This window comes from Vigna umbellata, chromosome 4 (genome assembly GCF_029865625.1).
Source record: "Vigna umbellata cultivar VRB3 chromosome 4, Vumbellata_1.0, whole genome shotgun sequence".
Taxonomy (NCBI): Eukaryota; Viridiplantae; Streptophyta; class Magnoliopsida; order Fabales; family Fabaceae; genus Vigna; species Vigna umbellata.
In genome coordinates, this window is record NC_142168.1 from 13,336,687 (window position 1) to 13,350,366 (window position 13,680).

Here is a 13,680-nt window from a genome sequence, read left to right on the forward strand (position 1 = left end):
TTTTGTTTAAATTATAATCCCACATCAAGTAACAGCAATTGCTTTCCAGACTTAATAAATTTGTTCCTGCCAATCAAAAAGTAAAAGTGATCTAAGCATAGCCTCGCCGCTGGAGTCTTCAATATGCACACAATTAAATCTTTTCTGAAAAAAAAACAGCCAAATTTAACCTTATATAATCTGAATAATCTTTACTGACAAGTCTTTTACAAGGAAATTTCGGAAATATTGGTATGCTACGGGAAAAGTAAAAAAATAAATATTTTCAGACTCTGTAGGAAACATGGGGCAAAAAATTAAATATTTTCAGACACTGTAGGAAACAGAGGGCAACATTGCACAAATTAAAAGAAAAAAGAAAATATTAAACAAAAAGGGTAAGGGGGCAAGAAGCACCCTCGGTGGAGTACATATATCGGATTACGCAGACTTTGCACTCGCAGGCAGTTGTCAGTGGCGGCGAAATTTACTCTACAAAATGCTGACTATACTACAACTTATACTTGTCATTTCTTTTGCCTTCTCTTGACGGGTCCTTCCGTTGAAAGGAATTTCTTTGTCTTTGCTATGCCACTTTTCTGCCATTCAAAAACATTTCCATAAACCTTACAGTTTCAAATTTTCAATTTAAACTGTCACGGGTGTTCTTTACCTTCTTTCTGAATCTCTTTTTATGCTGCTTCTGCCCTTCGTGATTATTCTCAGCATTATCCTAAAAAGATCATAAATGATTTAGTTGATCAAGCATGTTCAATTCAATAACAAGTAATTTTTTATTTAGCTGATGAGTTGAAGTAGACTGCAATTGAGCTGTTGAAGAACCACCCACCTCGGTATCTTTAGATGGTATCTCTATCTCTTGATTCTCAATCTCACCATCACTGTTGAGCATAGCCTTCAGTCTACCCTCACTAAGTAGTTTTACAGATCGAGCATGTCTCTGCAGTAATTACAAAATCAACATTCCAACAATAAGAAGCCTTACAAAATGACAAGAAAAAGTTGCTTAATGTCCTCTCGAAGTTGATCATATTGTCGAGAGTTGAATGAAATGCTAGTTTTACCCTCTTTCTGGCTCATGCTAATCCCTATCTCATAGGGCATTAAACCTGTGACTTAGGTAATGATTATCATTACAGTTAACGGGATACTGTTGTGCATCCACAAATAATTATCATTTAATTAGTGGCATGATGGGAAATTTCTCAAACAGATCCTACAAGGAAGAGTGTATTGTATTTAGGGGGGCAAAATTCCCAACTAGGTGGTTTAGTTTGGAATGAACGATTAATCTGAGCAAACACAAACTAAAAGCAAGTCCTCCACCTACAGCGGAACAACCTTTAACATTACCACATCTATAAAGTTTGTTTTTGGTATATTAGGCCAGAGCAAATAAATTGCCGGCTAGGGGAAAAAAGTAATCCATCTCTCTACGAGTGAACCTATTATGGCATTGTGGCTAAGAAATAGAAGGGAAGGAGATTAGACTAGTTTGTCTTTCCAGTGTTTCATTAGAATATCATCTCTTTTTATCCTTGTAGAAAAACAAATATTTCAACCGGTAAAAACTAAATACTCTAATAAATTACATTTACATTCATTACATCCTTTGATGAAAATTTCACACCATTTTGACCCGGTTATATACTACCACTCACTTAAAGGATTCCCGTGATAATTTCCCTTCCCAATAACATTTATCCTCATTGTATTATAATATTAACCTAAACTTGTTACTGTCAATATAGTCCAACATCCTTTTTATCTGATATACACTCAATGGTGAACAAGCCTGCTTTTACGGATTGTATAAAAAAAATGTAGCAATGTAGGATCCCGAAGTGTGTCAGCCCTATCCTAGAGTATGTAAGTAACTATGAACTTATTGTTGTTTCCTTTCCCATATCAAAGCTCAACCCCAGTACCAATTTCCAGCCAAATGTATGCAATAATGACAAATGACAAAGAACAAAGAAGATGTCAGAGCTGCATAGCGGAATAGTTGGAGTGATACAGTAAACCAAGAGGGAGGTGAATTAGTTTCTTACAAAAACTTGTGCCTTAAAAATTTCTCTCAATCAAACTTACTTAGCAGATAAAAATAACAAAGCAAAAGAGTAAGGAAGAAAAAAATTTGCATAGATGATTTTATACTGGTTTGGATCTTACCAATCATACGTCCTGTTACTAATCTCAGAAACAAAGACTAACGATTCATTATCACAAAACCAATCAAACTTACAATCACAAATTGAAAGATTTAGAATACACCTCTCTTGACGCACAAGAGATGAACCACACTTCCCTAGACACACCAAGGGACGAGCACCTCCTTCGACAACAAATGATGACCTCGACTTCAAATACCTCCTTTGACACACAAAGAATGATCACTTCTTCAGAACACTTCTTTCGACACACAAAGGATGATCGGCTTTTCCTCAGCAACCGCAACAACACTCTATCGCTCTGCAGACACCAAGTTTTCCAAGCCTTACAAGAATACAAGTGGTTCAGAGAATTCACAAGTTTTCAAGTGTTCTAGATGTCCTAGAATGAGAAATGAGAGTTTATTTCTAGACTTAAGCAATGGACACCTCCTAATTTTCGTTTTCAGGCATTCTCACTGTAATAATCGATTAATTTAAGTTTTAATAGATTATTCACTCAAGGACCATAATAACAGATAATCCAACGGCTAACAACTCCAATGGTTAGAAGTGTTATCAATTACTACTCATTTTAAGACTTTGTTGTAATAATCGATTATTCCTAATCGATTAACGTTAATTGATTACCACTCATTTTAATCGATTATTCAAGTGTGGTTTTGACTCTAAACACAATTTTACATATCTAAGTTATAAGGGATCAAAAACCACAAGAAACCTAAGTCCTATACAACAAATTAAACTCATTACAAAAGCTTTACAATACAATACAAGTCTTCAAAAGATCTTCTTGTTCTTGATTGCTCATAACTTGATTTGGGCATCATCAAAACTTCATCTCTTCATCCATTACCTTTTGGTCTGGCTTAGGGTTTACCCAGTGCTTCGAAACAAATCTTATGTTGATGCACGGGATCACTCATCAATTCAAATTGATTGGCCATCTTTGATTTCAGACATTATGCTAAAAGCCAAGAGGCTCAACTGATCTCCTCTCCATTCGCGCTCCTAGTATCTCAAAATTTGCAAATATAAAGGAGGTGATGTTTCTGGAGAAAGAGCGTTGCATGTTCTCCCTACTCATCAAATTGGTGGTAACACACTAAGTCAAATGGGCTTTGTGAGACAAGGAAACATCTATATGCACTTTGGAGATGTTGGACTACAAGCAAAAGAAGCAGGAGAAGAAGACATTCCAATGCCTGATCCGACAAATGTAACTGAACCATCGGACAACTCTTCATTTTCCTGTCTAGATAACATTTCTAAGCAACTATCTCAGATGACAACTCTACAAGACCTTAGGCATGAAGAGATTTGTAATCATCTTAGAGATATAGATGAGTTGTTTAGTAGTGTAGAAGGTTATCCCAATAGGTCCAAAGAGAGCGATGACTTTTAAGTACTTTATTTTTTCTTTGTAAGCTTTGATTTCTTCTTTTCAATTAAATTTGTTATTGTTTTAAATGCATACATTCTATTTATTAAGGGCGATTATTATTGTTTAAAAGAGAGTTTAATTTAACACAACTTTTTAATTATCATCAAAAAGGGGAGAAAATGTTTAAAACTTATTTTTTCTAAGTCCACTAATGTCTTTTTTCTTCCTCAAGTTGTGTTTGTATACAGATTATTACAAAAGACTTTAAACCAAAGAATTTTTTATCATCATCAAAAAGGGAGAGAATGTTAGCAAAATGATGAAGATATGATGTTTTGATGATGCTCAAATCAAGCCATGAGCAATAAAGAACAAGGAGATCTTTTGAAGACTTGTATTGTATTGTAAAGCTTTTGTAATAAGTGTCATTTGTTGTATAGGACTTAGGTTTCTAGTGGTTTTTAATTCCTTGTAACTTAGATATGTAAAATTGTGTTTAGAGTCAAAATTGCACTGGAATAATCAATAAAATGGGTGGTAATCGATTAACACTATGAATAATCGATTAATAGGAGCTTTAATCGATAACTACTATTCGATTAACCCTTAAATTAATCGATTAACACTTCTAACCATTGGAGTTTTTAGCCGTTTTTAGTTGTTGGACTATCGTTATTCTTGTCCTTTAGTGAATAATCGATTAAAACTTAAATTAATCGATTATTACAGTGAGAATGGTTGAAAACGAAAATTGGGAGGTGTTCATTGCTTGAGACTTATAAATACACTCTCATTTCTCATTCTAGAACATCCAAAACACTTGAGAACTTGTGAATTCTCTGAACCACTAGAGAAACTTGTATTCTTGAAAGGCTTAAGAAACTTGGTGTCTACGGAGCGATAGAGAACTGTTGTTGTTGCTGAGGAAAATTCGATCATACTTTGTATGTCGAAGGAAGTGTTTTGAAGGAGTGATCATCATTTGTGTGTAAAAGGAGGTGTTTGAAGTCGAGGTCATCCTTTGTTTGTCGAAAGAGGTGTTCATCCCTTGGTGTGTCTGGGGAAGTGTGGTTCATCCCTTGTACGTCAAGAAAGGTGTATTCTAAACCTTTCAACTTGTAACTGTGTGATTGTAAGTTTTATTGGTTTTGTGATAGTGAATCGTTAATCTCTTTTTTGAGATTAGTAACTGGAAGTAGGATTGGTAAGACCCAAACCAGTATAAAATCATCTATGCAAATTTTGTTCTTTCGTATTTTTTTACTTTGTTATTTTTATCTGCTAAGTAAGTTTGATTGAGAGAAAATTTTAAAAGGCGCAAGTTTTTGTAAGAAACCAATTCACCCCACCCCTTCTTGGTTTACTGTACCACACCAACCATTCTGTTGTGCAGCTCTTACAGAAGATAGAAGTTTATGAATTTTCTTCTCAAATAAAGTACTATGAATGGTAAGTATAAGATGTTTCTTAAGTATAATAAGCCACCAAAAGAAAAAACATTTTACCTTTGATTGCAAATGATCCCTCAAAGTGCCTTCGGATAAACAGGTAATTCGGGGACATATCTTGCACTTAAATACTGATTTGTGTTTTAAGACATAAGCTGGCATATCTTGTAAGGTTTCCTTTTCAGCAATCACATTAGACTTTTCGGTGTCAGGTTTACTCAACAACTCCTTGTTAAAAAGCATGTCTCTTTCATTTATAGCTCCAGCATCATCTTCACAAAATATCACACCTGATGTTTAACGCCAATGTTAAAACAATCATGAAAGGATTCTTTCCCAAGGAATAGAGCAATGGAAGTTACCGAAATAACCAATACAGTGAATGCTATTACTATCCCATAAATAGTCATCTACTTGACATACAAAAGTAAAATGACAAACTAAATCTTCTGCATAAAGGTTTTTTCTTGAGTACATAAATATTCCTGAAAAGTTGTTCATTGAACTTTATATTGTGAAAAGGAAAACAAACCCAAGGTCAAAGCATATGATCTCAGAAACCAAGAAAAGAAACGAAAAAGAATTTTATTGAATAAGAGGAAAATTAAGAATAAGAGAAAAACATCTCCTCCTGGGTTTCCCCTTTCACAAAGAGTCAATGCTCAATTTACAATGTCAATAAATCTGAATCTATCTAAACCTTCTTCCCTTGTTCACATCTAAGAAACCCATCTAACTAAATACCTCATTAATATTTAGCAATCTTAATTAACTTCATATTCTCCCTATATCCTAACAGATAATTGTTACCATTATTCTGTTCACAGTATCGAAACATCAATAAGCTGAAAGAGTACATTTGCATGACTTATTTCCTAACTGATAGAACACAAACATACCTGTTGAGTCGACATCAACATCATTCGCAGAACTATCCTCACTTGCATACCCTGAATGTGCCAAAAACAAACAAAAAAAACTGTAAAAAAAAGTGACTGACATTAACAAATGATGAACACAGTTATAATAAAAACTAATGCACGTCACTCTAATAGTGAACTCTATGATTCCGTAATCAAAAAGTAACACCAGCTAATGCAGTTCTACATTTCGTTAGTGCTAATACTACTAAACATATTTTACTGGTCGAAACAAAAAACACTTTACAAAATATCAATAAACCAACCAGAAGAAGTTGAACCGGCTTCATCACCATTCGGTTTTGCTTCTACTGTAGCATCATCCTCTGAAGACTCTTCTTCGGTAGCTTCTGCTTCGGCTTCAAGCTCGGAGTCCGAAGAAGAAGAAGACGGATCCGAGGCATCTCTATCACCGTGGTCGAGTTTGAAGAACCTCCTCTTGATCATTTTTTTATTCTGTAAACAAACCTACTAAACCAATCAGCTCGTTCACACTGTAAAAACACTTCACCGATAACAAACGCAGGCAACAGTGCATAGATGAGTCAGTGAACGAAACTGCTACAGAGAGACAGAGCTTACACGTACTTGGCAGCGACGGCGACGGCGACAATGAGAAGAGGCGGAGAGAAACGCGTTGGCAAGTGGCGAAACCAAAGGCATAGGTCCGAAAGTTTGAAACCGGGTTTAATAGGAATAATGGGCCTTGAACTTGATATTCTTTGGGTCCTCGTATACTCCAAAGATCACATCTACTTTTCGCACTCCCTTTTTCTCCTTCTACAGCGTATCTTTTTATGTTTTTTTGACCGTTTGATCCCTATGGAATATAAAAAGTCATGATAAACAAGTTATTAGGGTCAAAGCTTTGATACCATGTAATCCTAGGAGAATAGAATAATTTTTCTACTTGTTGATTGATCAAAATCATAAGATAAATCCTAATTGCCTTAATTAATGATTACAAAATAAATAAGGGAGAAAATGAAATTAGATTTGAGTAATCTAATTTAGTTTAAGATTAACTCTAATTTAGATTACAAATCAAATGTGCAGAAATACATTATCGTGTTAGGATACATTGGTTAAGGAATAATCTAGTTTAAATTACTATGGTATACAAAATCGTGATTCCATATAATATTAAAAGGTTCAATAAAAATACACGTGATAATTACTGCTTAGTGAAAGAGTGGAGAAAAAGTATAATTAATATATTAAAGCTTTATATTTATGAAAAATATATACGAGTTTATTTGTATAAAAGTTATAAAATAAATTGGTTTTGTAATATGATTATGCGATTAATCGCAGTCGGTGGAGTTTGGCTTTACGTGAAACAGATAATTAGTGATCTGTGAAATAATAATCCGAAAGTGAGTTTTGGGATGAGCAATTAGACAAAGAATCCTGAAAATAAAGAAAAGAACCAGGTAAATAATTTATTATTAAGATTTTGTTACATTGAATGTCCATGTGATCAATTAAAATAATGTATGAGAATATTCAGAAAACTATTTTTTTTAATCTGACACGTTTTTTGTTTACCAAAAGGTATTTTATTCTCATTTATTATAAATGATTTAACAATTTCTTATAAATAATAATAGGTTAAAATTGTGATTTTGTTTGATTTAAGAGAGTTCATTGCAAAAAATTTCTTTTTTATTTTTTTTATCATACTTAATAAATTTACATTGTTTAAGAGTCGATATTTAAGTCATTTTAATTTTAATTTTCATTTTTTTAAGATGTTTTTTATATTTCCTAAAAAAAATCTGTTTGGAATGTTTTGAATGAAAAGTGATTGATTCTAATGTTACTTAGCCAGAGATTAGAATAAATTTATATTTACATTTCACTTAAACTAAAATTAAAATATATATATATATATATATATATATATATATATATATATATATATATATTGACAAATTTACATGCTTTTTAAAATCTAAAATCACAAGAATGAAACCAAAATGCTAAATGTAAAGTTAAAAAGAAAAATTTACCATTAAGCAATTAATCCCAACAAAAGAATAACATAGATTCCATATATACGAAAAATTGACTAAATTGTTGGCTTTTTAAAATCCTGAAATCGCAACAATGACACCAAAATGCTAAATGTAAAGTTAAAAAAGAAAAATTACCATTTAAGCAAATGGTCCAAAGAAAAGAATAATATAGATTCCATACATATGAATTGAAGATGACTATCGAGGGTAGCTGAAAGGTCCTATCAGTTCTTATTAATTCGTGTACACCATAAAGGGTTGTTCATCATAAAGATAATGTTTACATAATTAAAAATATTAAATGCTTACAAATTAAAATTCATCAGCACGTTGTAATTGTTAAATATATCTGCATTTATGGGCACAGATTCTGTTTACTTATTTTATATGGTGATGTTTTTCAGAATATCTTGATATACATTTATTATAGCGTTCAAATGTTATAAATTCTGACTTATATATAAGTTAAATAATGTTTACATTATTAAATATATTAGATGTTTACAAATTAAAACCCTTCTGCACGTAGTAGTTGCTAAAATTATCTGTATTATGGGCACGGATTCTTATATTTGTTTTATATGCATATTTTGTTTTGTTTTGTTTATTAGTTTTTGAGATATGATTGGCTGGGTGAGTGAAAGTAGAGTATCAGATTTTTTTTCTTTTCTTTTTTTATTAAGTTTTAAAAATATTTTAAAAAAATTAATATATTTTAAAATTTTGAAATCAGTATCTATTAGTATATTTTAAAGACACAGTGGTCTTAGTTACGATAATAGAGGTCAAAGGAAGAGAGGCAAAGGTTGAAAGTTCGAATATATATGTAAGAGAGTGGAAAAGTTGATCATGAATAAGGAAGTGATGGAAGAAGAAGGAGATTCATGGAAGAGAGAAATGAGGAAGGAGATGAAGAAGGTGAGAAGAATAGCAGCTCCAATGGTGGTTGCAAGTGTGTTGCAGTATCTTCTGCCAGTCGTGTCTCTCATTATGGTTGGCCATCTCAACCAGCTTTCTCTTTCGAGTGTTGCAATTGCAACCTCTCTCACTAATGTTTCTGGTTTTAGTGTTCTGGTAACTACCTTTTCTGTTTCATCTTCTACTTTTACCCTTTCCCTGCATCAAGCCTTTTAATCATGCGCAGTGCAAGTTTGATCATTTGTGTGAATATCACAGTCAGGGATGGCTGGTGGATTGGAAACTTTATGTGGGCAAGCATTTGGAGCAGAACAATATGAAAAATTTGGACTATACACTTACACTGCCATTATATCTCTTTCTTTGGTTTCTGTTCCAATCACTGTTCTGTGGATTTTCATGGACAAAATATTGATCCTCTTACACCAAGATCCAATGATAGCCCTCCAGGCTCGTAAATATGCCCTTTGGCTCATACCTGCTTTGTTTGGTTCTGCAATTCTCAAACCCCTCACACGATTTTTCCAGACCCAGAGTTTGATTTTTCCCATGATTCTAAGCTCTGCTCTAGTTCTGTGCTTCCATGTCCTAACATGTTGGATCCTAGTGTTTAAATTGGAGTTTGGACATGTCGGCGCCGCAATAGCATTCAGCTTTTGTGTTTGGTTGAATGTGATGTTGTTGTTGTCCTTTGTGAGGTTTTCCTCAGCTTGTGACAAAACACGCGTGCCTTTCTCCATCAAAGCATTGCTTGGCCTTGGAGAGTATTTTCGTTTTGCTGTCCCTTCAGCAGTCATGGTTTGGTAAATGGTTTTCTGTTTTCTCTTAAATTTCATGTTTCGATTATTTGAATTAACCATACATTTTCTCAAAACTGATTTCTTTTCCAGCACATTCATTATCGTGATGTCTTGATTACAGTCTTAAATGGTGGGCCTGCGAGATACTTGTTCTGCTTGCTGGAGTTTTTCCTAACCCAAAGTTGGAGACATCAGTTCTATCTATATGGTATAGTTTTCATTTTTATATGTTTTAGAAAAGAATACGATAACTGCTCTAACTCAAATTTCTTTTGTAATGTTGTCAGCTTGACAATCTCCACATTACATTTCACCATACCCTATGGCTTTGGAGCTGCTGTTAGGTCTGTTTGTCACTTCATCAAACTATAATGTTATGCAGTGCAGGCATAGTAACAAAAAAGTGACACATTAGTTGTGTTGTATGTGACAGCACTAGAGTTTCGAATGAACTAGGAGCAGGGAATTCAGAAGCAGTTCGAATGGCTGTTTCTGCAACGATGTTGATTGCAGTGATAGAGGGTCTCATTGTATGTGCAGTGCTATACAGTTGCAGATATGTGTTGGGTTATGCCTATAGCGATGACCGTGTGGTTGTTCATTACGTGGCTGTTATGACCCCTCTGCTTTGTCTCTCCATTTTTACTGACAGTTTGCAATCAGTTCTTTCAGGTTGGTTATGCCCCTTTGAGTACTGATATATTTCAGATCATAATCACTAACTCAATTACCATTGAAAACGTAAATGTTACTAATATAACAAAAAAAGTTACCATTTAGTTAGATATGAACAAGAATTGAGAAAAAACACTACTTTCCACTTCCTTAATCTTGTTTTTGCTTGCTTTTAAAGATTAATTTTTCAAGCTTGCTTGGTATAATAAAAAGAACAGTGATCGGATTCATATCAGTAATCTTATATAACCCAGCAATTTCTCCTTTGATTTTGGTGTGTAATCAACATTGTTCTTCTGCTAAACTGCTGCAATGATCCAGTTTTTTTCTTAAATAAAAACCAGGGGTTGCTAGAGGAAGTGGGTGGCAACATCTTGGAGCCTATGTGAATCTTGGAGCTTTTTATCTGGTTGGAATTCCTGTGGGTGCCCTACTTGGTTTTGTTGCACATTACAGAGCAAAGGGCCTTTGGATTGGAATAGTCACTGGCTCCATTCTCCAATCTTTTCTCCTTTCCCTTATCACTGCTCTTACAAACTGGAAAAAACAGGTTCACAATTCTCAAATTTCATACTACCCCTTATATATATCCAACTATGCTTTTTGTTTCGTATTGTAGAAACACATTTTGGTGTTAATTACATGCCGGATTATTGCATTATTTTGCAGGCAATGATGGCAAGGGAGAGAATATTTGATGCCACACCACCCAACCAAAATGGATCAAATCACATCACCAGTGCTTAAGTATGGTTTTCCCAAAGAGATGTTCCAACATCGGAGAGACCGAAATAATTGAGCGAAAATTCGTGTATGTAATGTGACAAAAAAAAATAGAAAGATGAAATATGGAAGGTGTTAAACAAGTTTTTGGGGATAATAAAGTATATATAACTCTGTGTATCATTGTTTTTCTTTTTGAAAAAAAAAAGTAGAGTAAGAAGAAGGTTAAAATTAGAAAAGATCAAATTTAGATGGGATTCTTTTAGTGTTGCATTTTAATTAGAATTGGAGGTTTAGTTCGGTATTCTTTGTATTGGAAATTTATAATCAAGAAAACGGTATCTATTTTTAAAATAGAATTTTAGTGGAAAATAACATAAAAAATACAGAAAACGAATCAATTTTGCATGAGAATTTTAATTTTAAGTAATGTAAACTTACTTTTAAAATTGTCTCTAAAATGATAAGGTAAAATAAAAAGAGAGTTAAACATGTCTATACCCAAACATATTGGCGTTGACACCATATGCTTAATGCTTAATATTAAGTGCATAAGTTGTAAATTAGCAAATAGTAACTAATTTAAATAAAATTGTGTAATATCTATGAATAATTTCAATCGATAACTAATTTAAATAAAATAGTATTTTTATAAATTATATTTTTAATATTCTATTTTAATAATATAAATATATTAAAATAACGTTACAAAAAATGATAATAAAGGTAAAATAAACCTATCACACAAAATATATATATATTTGTAAAATCATCTAATTATGCATTTATTTCATCCTCGTCCTTCGATAGAATAAGTGGAAAGACATACTTATCTACTCCCACAAATAAAGTGTTCATCGCAAATAAGAAGATGACATAAAAAACATACATACATAAAAGCAAGGGTAAACTAATATTATAAAAGAATCAATTCATGCAATTATAATTCAACATACAACACATTTCACTTTAAAATCAAACAAGAACCTAAGTAGGTATACATATTCTAGACTTGACAAATCCAGATACAAGTATTGATATCGAGTCATGACGCATTGTACACTTATAGTGGTGGAACAGTTGGCTCCCTTCGAGCTACCATATAAGATTAATTTGTCAACTACCTATGAACAAAGAATACCAGACCATATACTAGAACTCCTACTACTCCTTACCACATAATCTCCTTCTCTACCTAAGATGGAAAGATTATTGGAGCAACATGATAAGTCCAAGATTGAGCTTCCTATATCAACACCTACATTACAGAGCACCACCATGGAATCTCTCCACGAGAATCATGAAATTACATCCATCTACCATGCACATGCACATGATCAGTATATACTCATACTCATCATACATCATACAATTCAATAGATACTATCAAACAAGCATCAAAGTACTGATACAACTCAAACCTAGCAAGGCACAAAAGGAAAGATACAGAAACCAAAACTGCATAGATGGCGCCCAACGCCATAATCCTAGCGCTTAATGCTGGCTTGCTCACCCAACGAGCAGTTCTCTCTCGCCCAACGAGAGTCAAACAGAGAGTTTCCCCAGCCTAGCGAGAAGTCTCGCCCAGCCTCTAAAACTCAATGCCAAAACTCAATATTACTCGCTAGCGAGGTATCTATTCGTCCAGCTAGTCTACAAAATTCTCTCGAACATCAATTCTACAGAATTTACACCTCCATGAGCTCCTAAAGTGAAATCACACCTCTACACCGCTTCCTTGAGCTTCAATTGTGTTTCCACATCAAAAATTAACTTTTTCTTTCACTTTTGCCACTTTAAAACCTTCTCCAAAAAGTACACTCTCGTTGGGCCACAAAATACTCTTGCTGAGCTAGATGTGCTATGTTTGTTAGGCCACAGAATCCTCTTGTTGGGCTAGAGATGCTCTGATGGCTGGGTTGCAAAACTTTCTGGCTAGGCTGGAGTTGCTTTGCTAGCTAGGCTAGGGATGCTTATGGTTGTCCCAACAACTTTTGGCATCATCTCTCTATTCTTTTCCAATCTTATAATTTCCTACAAAATAAATCAAAAACACATAGTTAAATCTCTCTATGAAGACTGTATACAAATCTTACAATTTTTCATGAAATTCAACTCAAAAAACATGATATAAAGACAAATAAGGAGTTATAATAAGTGTGAAAAATAGTTAATTATCACACTTATCACCTCCCAAGCTTGAACTTTTCCATATCCTCATGAAAAGCAAAAAGGTAAACTTTAGCCTAGACAAAATAGCTCAACTATAATGGTTCATGACTCAAGCAATCAACTTCAATCAAAGAGAGAAATCAATCATGCTTGATAATTTAATATTGTGATTGTTATTTATAATGAGTGGATCTTCTCTCACATTTCAACCCTCATAACGCATGTTAGAAATTTAAAACTATTCATATATCACGTCACGTATCCAGAAGACCACGCTCAGTCTGGCTAAGAACACAACACTTACAACCATTCAACTCATTTCCTACAATATGAGCACTCACAACCCATTAATGCAACCACGCAATCATCCAAATAGTTAAAGAAAATAGTATGATTAATCTTTAGACACTCAAAATTTTCTTTTTGACTTGGTTATATTTCTATTTTCTTC

The 13,680-nt window shown here is 33.4% G+C and overlaps 2 protein-coding genes across 5 annotated transcripts; one reads left to right on the forward strand and one right to left on the reverse strand.

The window, feature by feature from the left end:
• Positions 1-152: 152 nt before the first annotated feature.
• On the reverse strand, positions 153-6,624 carry LOC124824633 (uncharacterized). Of its 4 annotated transcripts, none has more exons than XM_088114414.1 (8): positions 6,506-6,624; positions 6,190-6,379; positions 5,903-5,953; positions 5,061-5,293; positions 2,275-2,472; positions 830-940; positions 653-712; positions 153-578 (listed from the first exon to the last, which is right to left on the reverse strand). In XM_088114414.1, the coding sequence occupies exons 1-8, from the start codon at positions 6,584-6,586 to the stop codon at positions 507-509; spliced, it is 996 nt and encodes a 331-aa protein (XP_087970540.1). In that variant the 5' UTR covers positions 6,587-6,624; the 3' UTR covers positions 153-506. The 4 variants fall into 4 exon arrangements, with proteins under 4 accessions (XP_087970540.1, XP_087970541.1, XP_087970539.1 ...); XM_088114415.1 differs by having other exon boundaries at positions 6,512-6,594; XM_088114413.1 differs by having other exon boundaries at positions 6,190-6,391; positions 6,512-6,594.
• A 2,169-nt stretch (positions 6,625-8,793) lies between these two features.
• LOC124824586 (protein DETOXIFICATION 14-like) lies at positions 8,794-11,202 on the forward strand. Its single transcript, XM_047297034.2, has 7 exons — positions 8,794-9,015; positions 9,118-9,662; positions 9,781-9,867; positions 9,947-10,003; positions 10,093-10,331; positions 10,679-10,884; positions 11,004-11,202. The coding sequence occupies exons 1-7, from the start codon at positions 8,806-8,808 to the stop codon at positions 11,079-11,081; spliced, it is 1,422 nt and encodes a 473-aa protein (XP_047152990.2). The 5' UTR covers positions 8,794-8,805; the 3' UTR covers positions 11,082-11,202.
• Positions 11,203-13,680: the final 2,478 nt, after the last annotated feature.